Source organism: Trichosurus vulpecula, chromosome 2 (genome assembly GCF_011100635.1).
Source record: "Trichosurus vulpecula isolate mTriVul1 chromosome 2, mTriVul1.pri, whole genome shotgun sequence".
In the NCBI taxonomy this organism is placed as follows: Eukaryota; Metazoa; Chordata; class Mammalia; order Diprotodontia; family Phalangeridae; genus Trichosurus; species Trichosurus vulpecula.
In genome coordinates, this window is record NC_050574.1 from 146827232 (window position 1) to 146852873 (window position 25642).

The following is a 25642-nucleotide window of genomic DNA, read 5'->3' on the forward strand; positions in this document are numbered from 1 at the left end:
ATGGTACCTCTAAGCTTAACTTCCTCAATATGCCTAAATATATATATTTTTATATGGGGAGAAAGTGTGCAAGGCAATTGTATACAATTTTCTACCACGGTAAGTAAATTATATTCCTTTGGTAAGAAGACACTGATTAGGTAGTCTGAAAGAATAATTTCTACATTTGCAAAAGTTTCTTTCACTACTAACAGATATAGAATAATTGAGTTTCTTTTATTATAATATTAAGATTAAATTTGACAACACTGTTAATATTATTATATTTAAACTATCATCCTTTAAATGGAGACTTGATGGTCTTAAAACAACTTCTAATCCATTTTAGTTTATTTTTTGAAAAACAATTGTAGGACTGAGGTTAAAATGTGACTCATGACAATAACTAAGTTAATGGAATATCTGATTGGTTAGAAATAAACTTCATTTAATGGGTTATTTTTAACTGTTATGTAACATTACGTACTTTAAATATTGTGTTTATTTTTATCTAGAAAGCTAGGAAATATAATCTTGGAGAAAAAATACCTATTACATATATGCATTTTTAGACTTTATATTTTATATAAATCTATTTGAACTCTTTAATTAATATTTTAAATTTTATTTTATTCAAAAGTACAATGCATTTATTAACTGCCAGTATCAGAAGTTTGAAAAAGTAAGTGAATCATATGAAACTTTGGATTTGGAGTTAATGAAAGCTAATGAAGTAATAATTGATTTAGTCCTGTCTTAAAAAATTAATTCTTTTAGGCTTTTCACATGGGCTTAAATAAAGCTGTATATAGCCACATATTTTAAATTTTCTAAAATACCCATTATGTCAGTTATTACCTTTCCATGATACAAAGAAAAAGTAAAGAATAGCTAGTTCTGAAACACAAATTTTGTCTGGGTAATTGTAAATGTATAAATCTTACCTGTGTGAAGACAAACTGTAATGCAAAGGCACATGTGATAAATACAAAAGAGAGGCCCAACCAAAGAGCATTGAATTGTTTTTTTTGGGGGGGGAGTGGAAGGGGTAGAAATTACCTTTAGCTGAGGAGATGTAAAGGCAAGTAAAATGGAACTTTTTACTGTTTTATCCTTTGGAGTGCTTCTCAACACTAAGGCAATCAAGTGCCTTTGATTGAGTCTTGCCTTTGTTTGTAGGAAGGCCCACACCCTTTTGCTAATTAGGTCATGTGAGGTATGAAGTCCTCAGGCCCTGAAAAAGTGTATACATACTCTGAGGGTAGCAGTTAAACTAGAACTCTCAGAACTGTGGAAGGAGAAGTTTTGCTTTGGGGGCTTACTCACTGGAAGAGTGTTGGTGATTTGGCCAGATGAGACTCTGAGTAGACATTGGAGCCCCCTGGCTCCTGGTGCTTCTCTCTCTGGTAACTATGTATGTATTGCTATGGTTAGAGAGAAACCCGTCTATTGATCTGTTTATATTTTCCCTGTTTGAAATTTCTGTTTGTATTTGCTCTGAAGTTCAGGGTGCTGACTTTTCCCCCTGAACTAAGTGAATGATACATGTATGTTTAATTAAAGTAAGATTGTTAACCCCTCAAAGTTGCTTTCCTTAGAAAAACAGATCAAAGAATCTGTGCTAGCAGCCCTACTGTGTGCTGGTATTATTGGTCTTACGCAGCTACAGTAGTGGTAAGTAGCATTGTTGTTACAGGAGACAAGGAAGACTTTGTGGAGGAGGTGGCACCAGAAGCTGCTGACTGTTTTCACTCATCAAAGATCAGCAGAGGACAGAGAAGGCTTGACTCCTCTCCCTCCTTTCCCTATTCCTTGAGCAGGGGATTTCTATGCAAGTTCTCTATTTCTTAAAGCTATTTCTAATTTTTTATTTGTTGTATATAAAATTATTATTGAGCATAACTTCTTCATGATGCCTGTCTAAGTATTGTTTATAGGAGAGATTACAATGGCGGAAGTCAGTGAATAGCTTGTGAGACAGACGTAGAGAGGATGAACCTTCTCTGACTGTTGCAGACAGTAGGGAAAGGAACTTTTTTCTTCCCATTCTCTAAAGGGAAGCTGGGATGAATGAGAGAAAATCCTGTAGTTTTGATTTTAGAAATGACTTAAATTCAAGCTCCTGAATAGCAAAGATATACCAACCATGTGGCTTAGGATCATTTTCATTTGGCTATGAATAAACAAGATTCAGATGGCTTAGAGTGTCAGACTCTAGGTCTCCCAGGGAAAGGATGAAGGTATGGTCTGGGAGGTGTGTCTATACTCTAGGGCATAAGTTTTAATATGTTTGTGTGTTATGAAACTTTGTCAGTATGGACCCCTCTTCTCATAATAATGTTTTGAAAATGCCCAAAATAAAACACATAGGAAATCAATTATATTGAAATAAAGATATTTCTTCCCCATCCAAATTTTTAGAATCCCTGAAATCTATCCATAGTTAAAAACCCTTGCCCTAAGGCAACCTCCCACCCCCAAATTCCAAAGGATGGAGGGCTACTTCCTCACTTACATAGCTAAACCCTGGCTCATAGTGCCATCTGCTGGTTAAATAGCAAATAAGTAGTCGAGGACTAGAAATCCTTCTGTTCCTCATAGTATATTGCCTTGACAAGAATTGTCTTGTTTTTTAGTATAGTTCTTGATATAGTACTTTACAGAAATACTCCGCAAAAGTATATTACCCAATTAATAGTTTTTACAATTTGTATAGTTATTCTACCGGAAAAGTAATACATGAATCATATTACAATGAATAGAGGAAACCTGGACTATATGTACATAATTAAATGCCCATTCACTTATTCATTTCCATTTTCCTATTCCTCTATCTTAAACACCCATCCCCACTCCTGCAGAGGGATCCAGAGTGCCCACTCCACTGCATCCTTTGGGCTACTCACATCCTTGCAGAAAGCCTGGAGAGTCACCAACTATAATCCTTCCTGCAGGATTGAGGACCACTGGACCTCAACAGCTGTCCTGCAATTGAGCCCTAAGGACCATTGGGTCTTACCAGCTGCTCTGGCATTATAGCTTTCTGCCCATAGGGCCTGACCATTTGCTCTGATGCGGCAGCTCCTGAGCCCCAGGCATTTCCATCTGCCCTGCTGATAAACATTAAGGATTTGGGATTTTCCTGCTATCCTGCCACTGTATGCTGAGGGCCATTATGCCTTTCCATTTATGCTGCAGCTGAATGTTTCTGCATGTTTTGTCTCCCACAGTTAGAATTCGAGCTTAAGAGCATAATCTTCCCTGTTTTCTGCTTGTGTCCACAGTAGTGTGTACAGTGCTTGGCTCATAGTAAGCACTTAATTAATGCATCTCAATTAATTTGGTCACCCAAAGAGGGGTGATGGTGGGGAATGGAATGTCATTCTCTCTCTGAGATCCACAGATAACTTGACATTTACTTAGCACTTCTGCTCACAATGGAATTTTCAACCACAGATATTTCCTATTGAGTAGTATCAGGTTAGTGGCCACCTGTGCCACCTGGCTGCTATGAGACTTTGAAAAATGAATGTTCAGAAAGTAGGGTGACAGTTAACTGAGAGAAGAGACAGTGTACTGGCAGAGAAGGGAGGAAAGAGTATCCAGGAGCAGGGTGTGGTTGATAGAACCATAAACTTCAGAAAGGTCAAGGAGAATAAGGATTGAATAAAGGCAATTGCATTTGGAGATCCTTGTTAACTGGAGAGAGAATAGTTTTTGTGAAGTGACTGCGTTGGAAGACAGATTACACGAGAATGATAAGTGAGAAAAAAAGGAGTGGTGAGTTTAAAGGACCATTTCTAGGAGCATATTCGTGAAAGAAGAGATACAGGACAATTGCTTGGGAGAATGACAGGATCCAGAAAAAGATTTTTAAGGATGAAGGAAACCTGGGCACATTTCTGTCAATCAACCAGTGAATCAATCAATAAACATTTATTAAGCACTTTCTAGGAGATAGTAAGGGAAGAGAAATTGAGAAAGAAAGGGAGTATTAATGGGGGAAATCTCCTAAAAGACACAGGATTAAGAGTACCAATAGAAGGGTTAGCAAGAAGTTCCACTTTATTAAAAACTGGAAGAAGGAAGGAGATACTGGCAGAAGATAGAGAAGGATTTTCACATATGAAATGGCAGGGGGAGAGGGAAGAAAAGGGGCCTCTCATTGGATGCCTTTTATTTTCTCAGAAAAAAATTGGTGATGAAGTCCTGTGCTGAGAGGGGAATAGGATGGTATAGGATGTCTGGAGATGAAAAGGCTTGGAGTAGAGGAGGCCTTTAGAGAAGGAAGCTAGGTGGTGTTGTGGATAGAGCAACGGTTCAGGGAGATCAGAGTTCGAATCTGACCTCAGATGTTTACTAGCTGTGTGACCCTGGGCAATTCACTTAACCCTGCTTGCCTCAGTTTCCTCATCTGTACAATGGTCTAGAGAAGGAGATGGCAAGTCATTCCAATGTCTTTGCCAAGAAAACCCCAAGTGGTATCACAAAGATTTGAACACAACTGAAATGACTGAACAACAAAAAGTCATTATGGAGAGTAAGATATAGAGACAATCGGGGAAGAATAAAAGTTCTCTGTAGCAGCAAGGGCTTAGAAGAGATTTTTGGAGTTTTTTTGGTTAGAACCTGTGATGTGACAGGTATGAGGAACTGTGAGTAATGAAACTCTCTACCACTGAAGAGCAGCACCTTGTCTGCAACCTATAGTCATAAAAAAGAATTACCATGAAAGGAACATAAGCACCTACTATGCTAAGCTTACTAATTTTTAATGTGATTTGATCCTTGTGAGGTAGGTGCTATTACTATCTTAATTTTACAGTTGAGGAAACTGAGACAAAGATTAAATGACCTTCTCAGGTTCACACTAGTAAGTTTCTGAGGCCAGATTTAAACTCATGTCTTCCTGACTTCAGGCCAAGCGCTTTATTCTCTTGCCACTCGAGCTGTTTCTCAGTTCCCAAGGCACTGAGGGATTGAGTGACTTGCCCTGGGTTAAGTTGGCTTTTATCAGGGACAGAACTTAAACTCAGGCCTTTCTGACTCAGTGAAGCTTTCTACTCACCATATTGTACTGTCTCTCTAACTAAATGTAGATAACATAATAGTGAACACAATCCTACAGTTGCATGATTTTCAGAGCATCCGAGTAGGAACAGAGCCAGCAAATAATGGAGTTTAACCAGGGTCAGGTTTGACAAAGAGTGGAAAAATGGGATCGAGGGAGGGATTAAAGGTAGGAGATTGTGATTGAAAAGAGGAATGTGAAAATTTTATACCCTAGAGATACAACAAAGATTATGGAGATTACCATCCCTGTATATTGCTGAGGTAGAGTGAAGATAGAGGTTATAGCAGTTTAGAAAATTGATAAATTAGAAGGTCAGAATATTCAAGGGAACATTTATGGTGTGTGTGTGTGTGTATATATATATATATATATATATATATATATATACATATATTTATTAAGTGCTTTTCAAAATCAATTTCTTTTAAAGGCAGATGAATTTGAAATTGAAATTATGCTAAATATTTAATATATGCTTATTTGCCTATTTTGGTCCAGATTAGTGATTTGGTCCAGATTACATGAGAGTGGTGTGGGGAACTCTCATGGAAACTTTTTCTAGTGATAAAGACTATCTCTGTGATGATGGGGCAACTCATCTCTAACTAACAGTCTTAGTCATCTGGGGCATGGAGAAGCTAAGTGATTTTCCTATGTTCATTCAGTTTTTGTATGTACATTATGTGTTAGAGATAGGATTTCAACCTAGGTCTTCCTAAATCCAAGGCTACCTTATTTCTTCTATATATTACAGCATGCTTCCCCTCATATAGATGTAATTACTATGTAATATGCTACATTTTTGTCTGTCTCTCCTTTTTTCTCTATTGATGTGACAGGATTCTTCAGCTATCAACATTCTTGAAGAATTATCCAATACAGGAAGCAAAAGTAACCCTAATGATACTGCGCATAAGGAAAATTGTGGTGATTCATGTGCAGTTCAAACTAAAATTACACGAGAGGAAAAACATTTTATGTGTAGTAAGTAATCCTTGAAAACTGAACCTATAAGTTGTTGAATTTTTTATGTTATGAATGAAAAAATTGGTCCCGGCTAATTTGTTTGTGGGCTAATTTTGGGTAATTTTACCTACATCTTGCCTGTCTATCTTGGCCCAGTGGCCATGTATCAATTAAATTCTGTAAACTGCAGCAACTTGCTGTAGAAGGTGGTGCTGACATGATAGTATGTAAATTTATGGGAGGTAGTCTGCTTATTCCCAATCTAATGACCAGGTAAAATTCTTCCTGTATTGTAAAGTGCACAAGTCTATGACACAGAGAAAAAACCAAAACAAGCCAAAACATAGAAGCAAATATTCATTTAGCACCTACAATCATTTCCTACTTGGGTGTTAAAGGATACAAAAATGTGAAAAGTTGAGCTTTTCCTTTTTAGTCCTGCTTTGTGGGATTGTGATCCTCCATAGGATAATTTAGATTTGGCTTCTTTCTCTCCCCTGTCCTATTTTTCTTATTTCTGTTGAGGACTCCATCATCCTCCTAGTTACCTAGGCTTGGAACCTACATGTTATCCTCAGCTCCCCACTCTCCTCATCGCCCATATCCAATCTTTTACTGAGTCCTGTTGTTTCTATCTTCAAAGTAACTCTCACTCTTCTCTGCTCTGACACTGCCACAACCCTGGTGCAGGCCCTCATCACCCATGCTTAGACTACTGCGACAGCCTTCTAGTTGGTCTCCTCACTTTGTCTTGATTCACTAGTGTATCAACTCAGCTTTTAAACTAATCTTTCTAAAGTGCAGGTCAAGCATAAAATCCTCTTTTTCATTCAAAGCCCTTCATAATAGACCACTGTTCTACCTTTCCAGTCTTTTCTTCACCTCACTCACCCCGATATGTTTTAGGATCCAGTGACAATGACCTCCTTGCTGTTCTTCACATAAGATATACCTTCTCTGTACTATGTGCATTTTCACTGATTGTCTACCTGAAATGCTCTCCCTCCTAATTTCTACCTCTTGGCCTTCCTGGCTTCCTTCAAATTCCAGCCAAGGATGTGCTGGTAAATGTTTAACAACCATCTGGAGGGGTGGGGCGGGTGGGGGGGGAGGAACGGGGGGAGGAGATGGGAATGTACCCAGGACATGCTTTTAGCCTGTATCATTATCATTTTCTCAACTTTTAGGTCTAGACAGTTAGGAAAACAATAAATTCAATCCTGATTTATGGCATTTGATGATTTCTGAGGTGTAAATGCTTATACTGAAAAAAAAAAGAACAACTGACTCTGTGAATTCATTCAAACTAGCTCTAATAGAACTCAGGTCTCATCTAAAATCCCACCTTCTACAAGAAACCTTTCCTAATTCTCCTTAATACTAGTGTCTTTTCTCTGTTGATTATCTACAATTTATCCTATATACAGCTTGTTTCCATATTGTTTCCCCAGTTAGACTGTGAGCTCCTTGAGAGAAGGGGCTGTGTTTTGTTTTGTTTTTTTCTTTACTTTTCTTTGTACTTTCAGGGATTAGCATAGTGCCTGGCACATGGAGGTAGTTAAGAAATGCTTGTGGATTTGCTGCATGTAATTTGGAGAAACGAGGACTAGGTGGGGGAGAAGGATAGCTGTTTCAAGTATCTCAAGGGAGTTGTTTCATGAAAAGAAGGGTTAGGTTTATTCTGGTTGGCCACAATGAGCAGGTGTGAGTTTAAGTGAAAAGTTTCAGTGTGATATAAAGGAAGACTTACTGAAAATTAACTATCCAAAAGTGGAATGGACTGCCTCTTAAGGGAGGGAAGAACTCACTTCCAGTCTTGCCTCTGATACTTTCTAGCTGTATTGCCTCTTTGAGTCTGTTTCTTAATATGGAGATAATACCACCTGTAGGATTTATCTCACTGGTGATCCTGACACTCAAAGGAAGAGTGTAGAACATTTTGCAAACTCTAAAGTGCCATCCATGTAAATGCTAGGTATTATTCTTCTCTATCATTAGACTGTTTTCAAGTGGAGGTTGAGACGCCATTTTTCAAAGGGTTTGTTGAATTGATTCATGCTTTAACAAGATGTTAGATTTGATTCTATGAAGTGAAATGATTAAAAATAAGTAGCAATCATATTTAAATAGCACTTTCCAGTTTTCAAATCTGTTTTTTATATATTATCTCATTTGTGCTTCACAGCAACTTTTTAAAGCAGGCAGGGAAGAAAGGCATTGCTATCCCCATTGTACGTACCATGAAACTGACTCAAGGATGTCTTGAGGATTGATACTCAGACCAGGTCCAACTTCAAATACAATGCTCCTCGTATCTCCAGCACTTAGCTCAGTACCTGGCACATAGTTAGCACTTAATAAAGGCTTGTTGATTGACTTTCCACTACAACACAAACCTCAACAACTTAGAACCTAGTCATCCAAATCCTTTGAATAATAAGAATTTCTCTCCACTTTTATGACAAAGATAGGAAATTTAAGAAAACACTTGATAACAGTGTTAAATACAACAAAACAACTTCCAAATTATATTCTGGTCTTGGTATATTCAGACCAGTTTTCTACTTCTACATATGTAATATGTAATGGGAATTGATATCTCTTTCTTCTTCTGGATTTACTTCTAAATAATATAGCTATAGAAATTAATTCACTTTTGTTCAAGTCATTGAAGTATGCTATACTTACTAAGGCATTAGAATATTACTATGTTTTAGAAAAGGTTTAAATAAGGGATTAAGTAAACAGGGTTAACAAAAAATTATCCTAAATACTGTTCTCTAAATATTTGTGTTAATCAAAGTTTTACTGATCTCATACTTATCCAAAATTTATGAAATTCAGGATTTTTCTTTTCTGTCTAGTAGTCTTCTACAGCAATAATAATTATCTCAACAATTTTATTATGCTTTAAGGGAATTTGCAGAGTTCCATTGTTTCCTATACAAGAAGCACCAAAAAACTGCTCAGAAATATGATGGATGAACAACAAGCTTCTTTGGATTATCTATCTAATCAGGTACTGGTTTAATTTCTTTGTTGATGATAACATATCAACTTTTTTTCTTGGCTGGGGTTAACAATTATCATTGCTTGAAATAAAATTAAACCTTTAATGTTTCCTCAAAGTAGCAAGGCATGCAATCCTGTAATATGTGCTTACAAAATACTGAAATTAAACTCTAACAGCCTGAATAATAGAGGCACATGAAACTCAACCTAAGAACTCAGAGGTATCAGAAGTGTATTCAAATATAACTTTACTTAAATATATTTTTCCCTTCTTTTGGTTATGTAGGTGAATGAACTTATGAATAGAATCCTTCTTTTGAATACAGAAGTTTTTAGAAAATATCTGGATCCCTTTCCTCATAGACCAGTTCAGGCACATGGTAAGAACTTTGCCTTTTCTGTAATTTCATATCTCTTTTATGTTTCAGAAGTACTGTGGATGAGACAATGCCATTTCTTTATTTTTAGACGAGTATGTCCAGATCCTTATTTCATAATAGAGGTTGAGGGATTAACAACTGTTATAAGGTAAATTACATTGTAGACTCTGTGTGTGTGTGTGTGTGTGTGTGCATGCGTGCATACACACATATATACGTATATACTCACACTGTTTGGAAACACTTCAAGCCATTTGAAAGCTGTGACTTTGCAGAAGTACTTTGAACCTGAATAGAATATAGTTATACCCCCCAAAACATCCTAGGTGCCCATTATTTTTTCTAAGGTATTTTCAGATACAGGAATAGAAAGTTTGCCGCAGAATCTTTCATGGCTGAAATATATTTCAAATTTGAAAGAATAGGCATGGAAAGACAGATAAATTTGGAGTTAGATGACCTGGATTCACATCCTGGCTGTTTAACCTAGTACCTGTGCAACTCCAGGCAAATCTCTGAACCCTGTTTTCAGTAAAATGAGGAAGTTTGATTAGGTGACTTTTAAGGTCCCTTCCAGTTCCAAATTTATCAAAAAATCATAGACTCTAAAGGTTCGAGACAAAGAGCTGAAGAGGTATGAAGAATAGTTAACCTATTTACCTCATTCTAAAATACATTGGAACCTCCAAGATTTTTGGAAATTATCTCTCACCTGGGCACAGCCCTAACACGTCAAGTCATACATGGGTTTCCCATACAAGGCTACTCCAGGTTTAAGGTACTCTTTGTATCTATATCCACTCAAAACCATAGCCCATAAGCTCCAATCAATGTATCTACCTTTATTAGTCAGATAGACAATGCATTTCAAATACTAGAAAATTAGTTCAGAGGAAAAATATTTAGTGAAATATCACAATAATAAAAGTAGCAATAAAACATTTTCTCTATCAGTCTTGACACCCTTCCACAAATGCATATACCATACAAAGAGTGGAAGTATAGACACATATGGGGAACTCTAGAGGGGCACAAATGAGGGAATGTGTGTCTAGGGTATATACACACACAGAGCACATATATAGTTAAGGTGGCCATTTAGGAGGTTGTGTACTTAGGTAACATGTGAGGCTTGAGCACATTCATGGAGCAGGGACACTCTTCAAACACTACCTGTTTTTTCTGGTGATGGTGCTACTTCTGTAGGTATCCTCCCCATTGGTCTGATGTGGCAGTTGTTTCAGCTGGATTGTACCAGGAATGTAGTCTTTGCTACTCATCCCCCAAATTTCTCTTTGCTTCTAGCATCTGACTTCAGATAGAATAATTAGCTTGGGTGCTAGCTTTTCTTCCTGTTGAGTAAGCTCTATCATACTCTTTCAGTTTAAACCCTATGGGCTTTACTCCTTTTACAAACTTTGAATTTCTCTGATAATTGCTTTCATTCCTACTGAAACGTAACATCAATCTCTTTTTCAAATATTCATTCAGTAAATAGGATGATTAAAGAGTGCTGTATTTGTATCCCCTGCACCTAGAAGAGCATTAGTGCTTAAGAAATACTTGTCAATTAATCTGTTGCTCTGACTAGAAAAAGAGAGTCACTTCAAATCCATTTGCCTATTGCTACTTACATTGACAATCTTAAGAGGGCATAGTTGGGGAGGCTTGAAGAAATGGAAAATAGAGATAAATCTTTTATTAATTTTTTTCAAAACTGAGCAAGGGGAGAGGAGAGAGATGGTATTGGGGTAAGTATTTAAACAAAGATGATTATTCTTTTAAATCAATATGATTATCTTAGCAGCAAGAAATTCAGATCTCATGCTATCATTAAGTGAATAGAAGAAACATTTTGTAGTAACTATTGTTTGCTTTTTACCATTTGGAAAGAAGGATTTGGATTTGCTTCTTCTCTTTGTTTTTATCTTTACCTGATTTTTAGATTGAATGTATTTTTATTGTCAATAATTAAAAATTATCATTTTTCTGAAAATAAATTTATACATGAATTCTTTAATTCTCATTTTTTCACCTTACAGCTCTAATACACATTTTTATAAAAATGCCAACTTAGAATGCTTTTTGATTGTTCTTTAGGTTTGGATTGCACTGATATTAAAGATACAATTGGCACTGTAACAAAAACTCCAAGTGGTTTATACATAATACACCCAGAAGGCTCCAGTTACCCTTTTGAGGTAAGAGTCTTCTTTTAAATGCTACATAAGATAGGGGAAAAGCATAGAGATAGAACTTATGGTTTTACTGGTGTAAGGAGCTCCAGCAAAGAATTTCCTCTCTCAATGTACATTGGCACCTTTTCTTAAACTTATAGTCTTAGACAGTTGCCAAGAGCACTGGAAAGTTGTTATTCGCATAGAATCACAGTATGTCTTACAGGAGGGAATGGAATCCTGTTCTAACTGGTTTCAAGAATGGTACTCTACCACACTGCTTCTCAAAATAAATATGCAGATTCAGAGTTCTAATTCAATATTTTTATAATGTATTCCTTAAACATTTCTGAATGAATCCATAAGAATTCTGCTTTTAGTTCGATTGGTTTCTGGAATTCCAGTGTGCAGTGGTTGTTAAATAAAGCACAAGGGGCACTATTCTCTTTTTTAAATTAGGAAGTTTTACAATTCCAGTTTAAACTAAAGTCGTGGTTGCTGTGTTATAGTAAAACAATTTGTTTCAGGATCTTATTTTGTCATGACAGCAATAATGAATATTTTACTGACATGAAAATATAACATAGTAAGCACTGACTTAGGACTCACTAAGGAAGAATAATTTTGATCTTCCTTCTATGTGATTTCATAGGCTTTTTGAAGTTAAACAATTTGGTTCCATGAGAAGTCAACCAATAAATTTATTTTAGCAATAGTAGGAAAGGTAGAAACCCTCCCCCCAATCTATTTCTGGTTCAGGTTGCATGTAACAAACTATTCAAGTATATGCAAGTCCTGTTTCTGACAAATATTCAATATTAAATATATAATAAGCTCTCCAGCAAATGCTTCCTTTTTTATTCATTCATTCATTCATTCATTCATTCATTCATTCATTCATTCATTCATATAGTGTAGTGAGGTTTGCTAAATGCTTTACACACATCTCACTTGATCCTTACTCCAGTATTTTTCCTGATTTTATAGGTGAGGAAACCTAGGCTAGATTAATCAATCAATTAAGAAGTATTTATTCAGCACTTGCCATGCATGGGAAGAGGTCAAGTGGTTTGCTTATGGCCATGTCAAGAGTCAGGATTTGAATGGATAATTAGTTTTATTGTTTAAAGATAAGTACATAATAACTTAAGAATGGTTAAATGTATCATAGCAGGAAAATATTATATTTTTCTTTTAAGAATTAGGATGAAACAGTTCAGTGTGGTTATTTTGCCAAAATATATTTGAAATATTCGTGAATTCACCTTTTCCTCAATGTGTGTCCCCCAACCTCCTATGCAGATTTCAACCTTGCTCATCTAATTTAGAGCACTAGTCTGCAATGTGTGTGCATGGCCTGACTCCTAGAGGGTGTCATCTGTCATTTAGGGAGTAGAAAGATGAGTCACATCCAATATTCCCTGTGACAACCAATCTTATCTCCAACACGGCCATTCCACATCCTCATCCTCAAACACTTTTCCAGTCCATTTTCCCCAACCTCTTTCCCCAAAATTTCCAACTTCCCTCTTTCTGTGTAGTTAGGAAGTATTTCTCCCTAGTAGCAATTATAACCTACCCACTGCCCAGGTACTCCCCTGTCTCTCAGCTTACCAAGTGGCTTTGACAGGAGCCCCTCAGAAGGAGGGAATAAAACATATTCTTCTTCCTTCTCACCTTTTAAAATTTTTGGTGCTCTAAATAATAGTTCCTACCCTTTAGAACCTCACTATTTTTGTCACCATCTTCATCACTATCTCCCCATATATATCCAAGGAGCTGCCAAATCTTCCTGTGTCTATTTTCACACACTCTTGCATCTGCTTACTTCTCTCTATTCACACAAATACCACCATAGCTCAGGCCATGATCACCTCCTCTTTGGACTATTTAAATAGCCTCCTAATTTGTTTCCCTGACTCAAGTCTCCCCTTTTAGGTCCAACCTCCACAGAGCAAGGTTATTTTTTAAAAGTATAGATGTGATCATGTCACTCTCTACTCAATAAACTCCTATGTCCCCTTATCGACTCAAGAATCAAATATTATTTTGACATTTATCTGATCCTTTTAGATGTCTACTTTTGTATAAGTTTTATAATATACATATTAGTACAGAAGTAATATGTGTATAAAATTTACAAATACATAAATATACATATATTATGGGAATGTGCTACAAAATTTATCAGTAATAAGAGTGATCAGAAAAGTTTGAAGAGCACTGCCTTGGTTGATGGTCTTCAAAAATTGTTATGGCTTAAAAAATCATTACCTAGTGGCCAACCTTCTGGTGATGAGCCTCTCTGCACTCCAAATTTATCACTCAATTAAAATTCTGATCTCTGTTATGAAATGACATCCAGGGCATTCTCCTTCATTCTTCAATGAATTCAGTACCTTGCTTATATAGTCTTTCCACTCCACATTCTGCCTTTATACTAGGGGACTTCAACATACATGCTGATACTCTCTCAAATATGCTAACTCCCCAGTTCCTCAATTTACTCAGTTCCCAATATTTACTCCATTCTACCTCAGCTATACACAGAGATGGTCATACCTTTGATTTTGCCATCCTTTCCCTAGTCATCAACTATGAAATTCCTTCATCTGATTGGAATCTTTCAGCATTCGTTTTTTCTCTGCCTTACAACCAGTAACCCTATTCTATGTCCTTACTGTGGTCTTCAGTCTCTCCACCCCTCAATTTTCCCTAGGCCATGACCCTTGTAATGGCTATACCCCACTTCTTCCCAGACTTGACCTCTTGGTGAACCAGGATAACTCGATACGGTACCCTATAATTTCCCCCTTGTCCTATTTTTTAAACCATGCTCTGACAAACCTCAGCCTTGATTTACTCCCACCACACTCTGACTTCACTGCTATAAAGGCAACTAGGTGGATAGAGCACTGGACATTTAATCAGAAGAATCTGAGTTCAAATCTAGCCTCAGACACTAGTTGTGGGCGATTCACATCCTCTGTCTACCACAGTTTCCTTATCTGTAATATGAGATAATAATAATACCTACCTCCCAGGGTTGTTGTAAGGATAAAATGAGGTAATATTTGCAAAGCACTTCGCAAATTTTAAAGTGCTATATAAATATTAGCTATTCCTGTGCTCCTAAACAGAACTGGAGAAAATCACATAGCCATGTTAACTGGTTCCACTACAAATGTGTTACAAAATCTCAACTTGACCTTTACTGCAACAGGGCAATCCTTTTGTACATGTATAATCAATCCTATCTCCCATCTACCACAGCACCTATTTCAAAACTTTTCTTCTCCCTCAAACTTCCTGTGGTAATCCCTGTCCACCACTTGTTCTCTATCACCTTGCCTCATAGTTTATTGAAAAAAGGCTATTCCCTGAGAGCTCCTTCTTATTCCACTTTTCTTCATCTCACATCTTCCTCCAACTCTTTCCTCTTTCATCTGTTTCACATGAAGAAATAATCCTTATCCTTACCAAGCCAATTGTCTCAAGGCACCCTTGATACCGTTCTATTCTATCTTTTCCAGAAGATTGCCCTCTCTCTCATTCTAACTCTCACTAATCTTTAATGCCTCCCTATCCATTGATTCTTTCCCTGATGCCTACAAATATGCTCATGTCTCCTCTAACCTAAAAAACAAAAACAAAAAACCTCTCACATGATTCAACAATCTCTGATAGCTAAACTATGGCTATAATTCTCCTCCCTTTTGTGCCTAAACTTCTTGAAAAAGCCACCTACTTTAGGGGCCTCTATTTTCTCTCCTCTTGATCTCTCCTTAGCCCTTTGCAATCCTGTTTCTGACCTCATTCATTCAACTGAAATGTCCCTACAAGTTATTTTATGATTTCTTAATTACTAAATCGAATAGCCTCTTTCTAATTCTCATCCTTTTTGACCTTTCTGTAGCCTTTAATACTGTCATTCTTTTTTCTCTAGATACTCTCTCCTTTCTGGGTTTTTGTGACATTATTTCCTTCCTACCTATCTGATTGCTTCTTCTCAAATTTCCTTTACTGGATTTTCCTCCACGTAATGCCCACTAACATTTGGTATCCCCCAAGGGTCTAACCTCTTCTCCCTCTAGATTATCTAATTTGATGATCTCATTAGTTCTCATGGGTACAATTATCATTTCTATGCTGGTGATTATTATACCTATTTATCCAACCCTAACTTCTCTCTTGAGTTGCAGTTTTACATCTCCTCAACATGTGAATAAGACTCATTATCTTTCCTCCCAAGTCTTTCCCTCTTCCTAGTTTCCCTATTACTGCCTATAGTATCCTCATCCTCTTCGTCACCCAGGCTTACAACCTAGGTGTTATCCTCAATTGTCTACTTGTCCTTCTTATCCCCACATGTCCAATCTATTGCCAATACCTGTCATTTCTATTCTCATGACATCTCTTCTATACATCCCTTTCTACTCACGTAGCCACTCCCTGGTAGTAACCTTTGGAGAACTTGCACAGGGCAAGCACTCACATGGTGGTCAGAAGAAGTAATATAAAGACACTCTCAAGGTCTCTCTTAAAAAACTTTGGAATTGATTGTGTGACATGAGAGGCTCTGGCACAGGACCTTTCAACATGGTGTGCCCATATCAGGAAAGGTGCTATGCTCTATGAGCAAAGCAGAATAGAAATAGCTCAAACCCCTCTCTCCCACTCTGGCAAGATGTGTAAATTTGGAGAATCCACCCCAAATGTTTATATGGAATATTTGTGCCTGACATATGGTAGAATATTCCATGCTCGTATTGGTATGATCAGCCACAGTTAGACACACGAAACTTGACTCTAGCATAGTGATATCATTTTGGTCCTCTTTGAGAACGAAGGACAACAACCAACTAGTAACCTTTATCACCTCAGGACTATACTATTACAATACCTTTCTCTATTAGTCTCCCTGCCTCAAGTCTCTCTCCAATCCAATCCATTCTCCACTCAACTGTCAAAGTGATGTATGTAAGGCAAAAGTCTGACCATGTCATCCCTTTACTCAGTAAACTTCAGTGGCTCTCTAATTACCTCCAGGATCAAATATAAAACTTCTCTTTAGCTTTTAAAGCTCTTTCCAACATGGCGCCTTCCTCCCTTTCCAGTCTTCTTACCCTTTACTCACCTTCACTGTATTCTGCAATGCAGTAGCACTGGCCTTCTTGCTATTCCTTGCACATGACAACCCATCTCCTAAATTTTTGACTTTTCATTAGATATCTCCAATGCCTGGTATGCTCTCCTTCCTTAGTAAGAAAGCCTCCTGACTTCCCTAGCTTCCTTTAAGACCTTGTTCAGACATCACCTTCTACAGGAAGCCTTTCCAGTTCATTCTTCATTTTCTTTCCCCTCACTCCCTGCAACTTTCTTCTAAGGTCATCTTTTTTCCTGGTACCAGCTACAGTTCTCTTTATCCTTTATTCATTAGGGAGCTTTCCCTTTCTTCTTCCCTTCAAATGAAATTAAAGTCAATAAATATCTCTTCCCACACTGTCAGCACCTGCTCTTTACTGGGGATGCAAAGAAGCATAAGAAGATCATCTTTTCTTTACACTGTATATATCTTGTATATTCAATTTTTGCTTGTCTCTCTGGTTAGAATGTGAGCTTATTAAAGTCAGGACTGTATTTTTCCTTTCTTTGTATCCCCATGCTTAAAGGTACACTGCACAGTATATAACATGCCTTTGATAAATGTTTATTGACTTAGTGCCTGAATTTAAGTAGTTTGGTCCTTGTATTACAGATATATGGTCAGTCCCTGGGTTTATACTTAAAGCCTTTATAGGATTACTTGATATAGGCTATACTCAAAGCCTTTGCAGTTCTTCCAGAGCTTTGGTAGGCCCTGTCAGAATTGTCTTAGAGTTCAACAGTCCAGTGTCACTACTAACCATATATAAAGTATATAAAATAAAACAAATTTTGTATTACTGAGAAAATCACAATGATATATAAATGCAGGCATAATAACTACTGGTATTATGATTTTCTAATAAGTTCTTATTATATTATGAGTTTATTTCCGTGAAATAGTTATAAAGACAATTTTTTAGTCACAATACCCTGCTGTCATACAAATACATTAAATTGTTTAGAGAAAAAAATAAATTTCAGTTAAAAGTCAGTTTTTAAAATATGAAGATGAAAAAAGTATAGTGCAATGACAGATTGCTAAAATTTTCTGAAATGTCTTTATTTTAGGTAATGTGTGACATGGATTACAGAGGAGGTGGATGGACCACAATACAGAAAAGGATCAATGGAGTAATTGATTTCCAAAGGCTCTGGTGTGATTATCTGGATGGATTTGGTGATCTTTTAGGTTCAAATTTTACATATTTATCCTTCTTAATTTTGGTCATTTTTAGGCCACTCCTACAGACGATGTCTCTGTTGGTCAGAATTTGGTGATGCAGGTCATACTCCTAATTAACTTTGTTATTAGTATTGATAGTAAGAATGAGGATGAGAATAGCTTGGAATCTACATAGTGGTTTACAGTTTTCCAAGTGCTTTTCTTTTTATTATCTCATTTCATGCTTCCAACAGGCCTGTATCATAAATACTACCACCACATCATCTCCATTTTATAGATGAGGAAACAGAAGGTCAGACAGGTTAAGTGACTCATCTGTGGTTGTAAAGCTGGTAAATATTCAACATGGGATTAAGAACTCAGAGCTTTCTTGACTCTAAATTTAGTGCTCTTTCTACTACCTTCTGCCACCTTTCAGGAGTATTTGAAATTCTTCTGATATTCTTCTTATATAAAATAAATGGCCCTTTGAGACTTTGAAATTTTTGTTTGGAATGAGATTTGATTTGAATTCTAATATGATATATTTTTTAATGTTCATATTGTATGATTTTCTATATAATTTTCAAATATTATAGGCAAGTAAAATGGAGAATTATTAAAGTGCTGGTCTGGGTACTCTCAAGTACTCAAATGGATCTGTGATCTCCTCAGTGTGGACATTCCCTCCAATTATACAGATTGTAACTTGTCTATGTTTGCTATCCCAAGCAATTGAATATTCTATTCATGTCCTCCCATAATTTTGACACAGGAATCTGCCCAATATACTGAGTCGTTTCTCAATTTCTCTTGACATCTCCACGATGCCACAGCATCTTATACCTTGCTCTCATGATATGACTAAACCACCTTCCTTTTCAACCATATATTTCTTTACTGATATGTTATTATTCTAGTTGTTATTTATAGTTCTTTATGTGTTATGTATTTCTTTATGTGTTATGTATTGCGGCCTATTTGCTCCCACCATGCATTGATCCTTTGCCATCTTAGTGATACTCATTTCTAATTCTTTCATATCTGTGTTGTAACATGACTTGTTGCCATATAACACTAGTAGAATATTGGCATTAAAAAGACAGGGCTTTTTTTCTGGGAGAAGTTTGAGATCATTAAAAGAACTTTTCAATTTCCCTAAAACAATCCAACCTGCTCTTTTCCTTCCTTATGATTTTGGAATCACGTTATCCATTTATAATGCTGATCTAAGATATGTCAGTTGATAGAAGAGCTCAGTACGTTGTCCATTTAAATATATGTCATAATTTGGGCAGTAGGCGTTTCTCATTCATTTTTTTTCTGTGTAGATGGTTAGGCCAAATACTTTTGATTGGTTGTGGATCCCTTCCAAAGATTCTGCAGTGTTTTAGTGTGATGTCATCTGCAAGCAGGAGCATCTAGAGGACCTCACCATAATAAAGAATTTCTCTTTCTCTTCCCCAACAGTGTTAAGTCATTTGCTGAGTATATGTCTCCCTGTTTAATTAATTCTCTGATGTTAATGATCAGAGAATCATCACATGAAGTTCCTTCTGTTATATGGATACTTGAATAATTTTCTTCCATTTTTCATCATCAATATCTTTTTCTTGAGATCAGAATGGAGTGTTTTTTTTAAACTGCATGATGTATCTTTTTCTGACTAAGCCAACATAAAAGCCTGGCTTCAGGAACAATGACTTTTTTGCTCTCTTTTAGATTGTTTGTATATCATGAATTCATTGAATATTTTCTTCAACTCTTCATTCCATTTTTTTCTTCTATTTAGGCAAGGTTATTTTTCATAAACTAAGAGACAGTAAGACTGTGAGATCCCATAACCTATCATACTCCCTTGGGTTGGTATTTCATTTGTCTGATCCATTTTCTTTCTTCTAGAGTTTTACCAGAAACCTGGCTCCAATCTGGTATTTTGCCCTCTAATTGGTAACGTGTCTAATACCCCGGGAGTAGGTTTTAGAGTCTCCAAAGCTGCCCCAGGGTTCATATGGGTTAAGTATATACAGTATACTAAATGTGGTTGTTAATTTCTATCTATCTGCTGTCAAGCTGAGAATTGTCACAGTACCATCCCTAGGCTTTCTGCATTCTTCACCCCTCCTTGCCCCCCATCTGTTCTGCCTGGTACTTATCAGCAGATCCTTAGCTTAGGGATATGTTTCAGAATGTGATTATAGACATACTGGGTATGCAATCTGTAGCCCTGAGGGCACATTGAGGGTAACACAGAAGATCCCTGGGATTCACACACAACATTCACTGGTGGGTATAGTCTTGTCCTCAGATTAAAAGAAGTTTTATGCATTTTTACTTTGGAAAGAGAGGGAATAGACATTCTGAACTGATCTAGGAATTTGACACTGTACCATAGAGCTCTGAAAAACCTGCTATTCCGCAGTTCTGGAAATGCTTACCTCCAACCTATGAACCCAGTAGTTCTGTTTATGACCCCATGTTCACTGATTTGAGTTATTATTTTTCTATCCATGGACCTTTTTGATTATCTAGATCATACGAAATAAACATTCAGTTAGGAAACCATAATACAAAAAGACAGAGAACATTGATTTGAACTAAATATTTTCAGGAAGTCTTGAGGCAGACTTAGCTTGGAGATAAGCCATACAATACCTATTTATATACATGAATTTATTATTATCATATTGATGTGGTCTAAAGTAACTTCTAGTCTTTTTAAAATTTTCATTTATACTTGATTCTCAAGCAAAATAATCATAGCTAAATGAAATGAAAGATTAAGATAATTATATGGATAATTTAAACTACAAATTAATATTTGGGCAAAGATTCCCTTTCTCCCCATTAACTTTTCTATATAAAACCTCTTAGTTTTTGGCAGCTGAGATATAAAATGGTCAAAAATGATTGATTTTTGCTTTCTATAATTTAAAACCAGACACTTTCTCTCTACAGGAGAATTTTGGCTAGGATTAAAAAAAATATTTTACATTGTAAATCAAAAAAACACCAGCTTTCTGCTACTTGTGACACTGGAATCTGACGATGAAACGTCTGCTTATGCATCTTATGAGAACTTTTGGATAGAAGATGAAACAAACTTTTTTAAGATACACTTAGGACGTTATTCAGGAAATGCAGGTAAAATTATCCTCCCTAAAATTATGCTGGCAAATAAAAATATAACATGTGACACTTCATGGCAGGTTTAACAATGTATATATGCTGCTATGTAGTATTAATTGTAATAGACTTTTTGGTGCTAGTGGTAGAATGTGTTGGAAATGAGGAAATGGGACAATATTTTGAGTTTTGATACTCTAAATTTCTTGAGCAACCTTAATTTTGTATAGCCTCTTTCAGTGTTCAAAGTGCTTTCATGTGGATTATCTCATTTGATCCTCATAAAAATACATTTAGGAGAACAAATTAAGTAGTGTCATCCCAATTTTACATATTAGGAGACTGACATTCAGAGAGATTGGCTAGTATAGATATGAGATCAGAAACCAGGTCTTCTAACTCCTGCTTTTGCATTATTTCTACTATACCAAGCCTCTTGTGATAGTTTGCATGTATGTGGGATCTTTGAAAACTCAGATACATGATATTAAATTAATTTTAAGGGTAATTAATTGCGATATGTTTTTATCTTAGCAAAATGGACTTCTGTGCCCTTCAGTTGCTGAAGTAATATGCGATCTGTGATTCTGTGTGTTTGGTGTCCTAGAGGTGAAATGACCCATTAGTAAATATGTCACAGATGAAGTTAGAAATCTGTCCATAAATTCTGCAAGATTATTTCTTTTAGCATGTTAGGTTTTAATTTGAAGATAATATGCTATTCTTTTCATATAAATAGGACTTTACTGATGGTCAGTAATTTGAATTGATTTTTCACCAGAGATCATATGTTGTGGTTATCCATCTATATTGTCTTATTTGGGGCATCCTTATAATCAATGCATTCCTTTGTAATATAGATAACATTGAAAGTAACCTGTCTATATGGAAGTGGAAACCTTGACCTTGGCCTCTTGAGTATTCTGCTCTAATAATTTTCTATATTATAATGGTAATGAAGAGGAGAATATAAACCTCTCTGTACCTCAGTTGACTCACCTATAAAATGTCCTTTAAGGTTCCTTCCAGTTCTAAATTTATGAGTCAACAGTGTTATTTGGCAACTGAGAAAGCTAATGTAATTTTAGCCTGGATTAAGAGAGGCAAAGTATACAGGACTAGGAAAGTAGGTCCCATTAACCTTCACTATGCCCTGTTCAGGCTGCATATAGAATATAGTATTCAGTTTTGGCTACAAATTATTTTTTAAAAAATTGATAATCTGGAGAGCATTTAAAAGAGGCAAGATGTTGAGGAGTCTCAGTTTTACTCCATGCATTAATTGCTTGAAGCAACTAAGTATATTTAGCTTAGAGAAGAGAAGATTGAGGGGAGAGGGTGGAAATAGAGGGGAAGGTTGATATATCTTCAGTCTGGAAGGTCTGTCATGAGGAAGAGGAATTAGATTTGTTTTGCTTGACTCTAGAGATCATAACTGGGAGCAATGAATAGAAATTGAAGAGAAGCAGACTTAGATGAAATTGGAATTGCTGACTTGGAAAGTGGTGGGTTTCCCCTTTATTTGAGGCCTTTCTATAAAGCCTGAATAACCATTTGTCAGTTATATTGTAGAGAGGACTCTTGTTCAGGTTCAGGTTTGACTAGGCCTCTGAGATTCTTTCCAGACTGTAAGATTCTATGAAATATGAGACATTCAGGAAGACAGTAGAATTTTAGGAGACATTTGCATACTCATGATAATTGAAACCATGGAAATATATGTGATTTTGGCAAAGGAGATAATATAAATATGAGATAGAATAGGACAAAGGAAAGAGAATTTGTGGCACCCACCAGAGAAGCTGGGGAACCAACCTGAGTAGGATTTAACAGCCATATCACAGCATAATGGTGAGAAACATTGGGAAGCATAGGCTAGTCAATAAATGGTGGAAAATGATCAAGGAGGACTGCCAAAAGACCATTTGGCAATTAAAAATTATTGGAATTGGGGAATGATTTTATAAGTTCATATATGAATGTTATACAAAATTATTATGTGATAAAAAACAATGAATGAAATTCAGAGAAATATTGTAAGATTTGTATGAACTGAGGCAGAGCAAAGTAAACAGAACCAGGATGACAATATGCATAATATTAGTGATAGTTGAAATAATGTAAACAAAAAAAGGCAATTAAATTATCACTAATTGTGATGACCAATCTTCATCATAGAGAACTGTTGAAGAGACTCAACTTCTACCTCTTAGTAGAAAGATGGGGTACTTCAGATATGAAAAGTAGTATATACTGTCAGACATTGTCACTGTGTTAGTTGGTTTGCATAAATGCTTTTCTTTGTTACAAGAGAGGGTTCAGTGGTTAAAGGGAAAGTAATTGTGATATAAAAATGAAAGGCAATAGAAAATAAAAAGGAAAAAGAAAAAAGTCACTAGTGACATTTGAGAGATCATTATCAATAGAGTGCTAAGGGAGAGAAGTAAGATTGTAAAGGTAAAAGAAATATGTTGGAATGTTACAGCTATAGAGGATAATTTGAGGAGCATGGAGGAAAGAATATATATATATGTGTATGTATGTATGTATGTATGTGTATACTCATACATATGCATGTATTTTTAGGATAGTGGAGTTCTGAGTCTATTTGTAGGCATAAGGAAAAAATCTAGTATATCCAGACTGAAGATGAGAGCGTGGTTAAAGATCCACATAGACAAGTTCCAGAGGAGATTGGTGAGGCTAGGAATAAAGGGTACAGGTAAGGAGGTTTAAGTATGAAAATTTTTAAGGTAAAAGTCTTCCTTTTATCTATAACCAACTCACTGCATCCAAATGAAGTGGAAAATGTGGTAATTTAGTTCAAGGCTTTGCACACAGTCAATAATAACTATTGAGTGAATGATTCAGTATTCAAATAAAAAAGTTTTCTGCAGAGTGATGGCAGATTTATATACAACACTTTGGCCCTTACATTATCTGATTTGCTATTTACGTAGTCTAAATCCAGCTACCATCTTCTTGACTTTGACTTTTAGAACTGCCTAGATGCACTATTTGGGAAGATGCTTAAAGGGCCTACAAAATTCTGGAAGGCATTAATTTTCTTGTGTATAATGACACCTGAACAGACACTGATATATGAAGTATTGCTTGTAATAAATGTAGATTAAATTATATTTTGTATCATTTTTACCTTTAAAGTACTCATGAAATTTCAATAGCAAATTAGGCTGAAAATATTCAATTATATTAATGAAAAATGTTTTCATGTTTAGTCATTGTCAGTCTGTTTTATTTAGGTGATGCATTCCGTGGTCTCAGAAAGGAAGATAATCAAAATGCAATGCCTTTCAGCACCTCCGATGTTGACAATGATGGATGCCGTCCAGCATGCATGATTGGTGGTCAGTCAGTCAAGAGTTGTAGTCACTTCAGTAATAAGACTGGGTGGTGGTTCAGTCAGTGCGGCTTAGCAAATCTTAATGGTGTTCATCAGTACCCAGGAAAGTTGCTTTCATCTGGAATTCACTGGGGTACATGGGTTAAAAACAGTTCATGGGTCAGAATCAAATCTGTTTCAATGAAAATACGAAGAATTTATAATCCGCTTTTCAAATAATTAACCATAAACAATAATATATTAGTTATTCCAGTTATTCTGGGTAAAGCATAGGTACTATCCTATAAAATGTCTGTATTTCTTTTATCAAGAAAATTGTAAGAGCTTATATTTATATAGTTCTTTATGCTTTAAAGAGTGCTTTTCCTCAAAATAACGCTGGGAGGTAGGTTGTGCAAGTATAATTATATCCATTTTATGGGTAAGCAAACTAGAGCTCAGAGAGATTAAGTGACTTATCCAAGGTCTCTTAACTAGTTAAGTATAATATTGGGGACTTGAATCAAGATCTCCTAACTCCAAATCCAAGGCCTTCAATTATGCTATTTTAGATATACATACACACACACACACACACACACATATATATACATATATGTATATATAAGCCAGTGTCCAACTATCCAACTACATGTGGAATATGCTTGTCATGGATTCAATTCTAGTCTTATGCCTCTATTTTTATAAAGCAAAAGTTTAGCCTAATATGATATGCTACATACTAGTAGAAGCATTAGCAATATACAATTAATTACTTTTTAAAAAAATTGTTCAAGGGAAAGCTAGGTGGTGCAGAGAGTAGAGTACTGGCCCTGGGTCAGACACTTGACACACTTACTAGCTGTGTGACCTTGGGCAAGTCACTTAACCCCAATTTCCCTGCCTTCCCCCCTCCAAAAAAATTGTTCATCTTCCAACTAGCTTATTGTATCCAGTTAACTTCTGGGTTTTCTTACTTTGATCCTCCTTAAGTACCAAAGTATAACAAATAAGACTATTTTTCAAAATAGAATATGTCTTCAAAATAACATTGGGGGGAAAATGTCTTGAAGGCAAGACTCATGTTTCCTTTTTCTTAGTGTCTAATATATAGCACTACACACACACACATATATACTTTATATATATATATACATATATATATATATATATAAAACATAGAAATATCTGTTGAATGGACAAATGTTTAAAATACTTGAAAACAAACTTTTCAAGCATCCTTAAAGACTTATAGGGGCCCGTTTACATAAAATG

The 25642-nt window shown here is 35.9% G+C and overlaps 1 protein-coding gene across 1 annotated transcript; it reads left to right on the forward strand.

Annotated features, from left to right (window-relative positions):
- On the forward strand, positions 1-24607 carry ANGPTL5 (angiopoietin like 5). Its single transcript, XM_036742451.1, has 8 exons — positions 1-99; positions 5893-6037; positions 8935-9038; positions 9318-9411; positions 11512-11612; positions 17805-17925; positions 20857-21042; positions 24288-24607. Exons 1-8 carry the CDS (start codon positions 1-3, stop codon positions 24605-24607), a joined length of 1170 nt encoding a protein of 389 aa, XP_036598346.1.
- Positions 24608-25642: the final 1035 nt, after the last annotated feature.

Bases quoted from the DNA above. Each gene is read 5' to 3' on its own strand.
- ANGPTL5 (XM_036742451.1), top strand. From the start codon at position 1: ATGGTACCTCTAAGCTTAACTTCCTCAATATGCCTAAATATATATATT. The intron at 100-5,892 runs GTAAGTAAATTA...TTGATGTGACAG, and splicing joins GTATACAATTTTCTACCACG to GATTCTTCAGCTATCAACAT. The intron at 6,038-8,934 runs GTAAGTAATCCT...TTATGCTTTAAG, and splicing joins GGAAAAACATTTTATGTGTA to GGAATTTGCAGAGTTCCATT.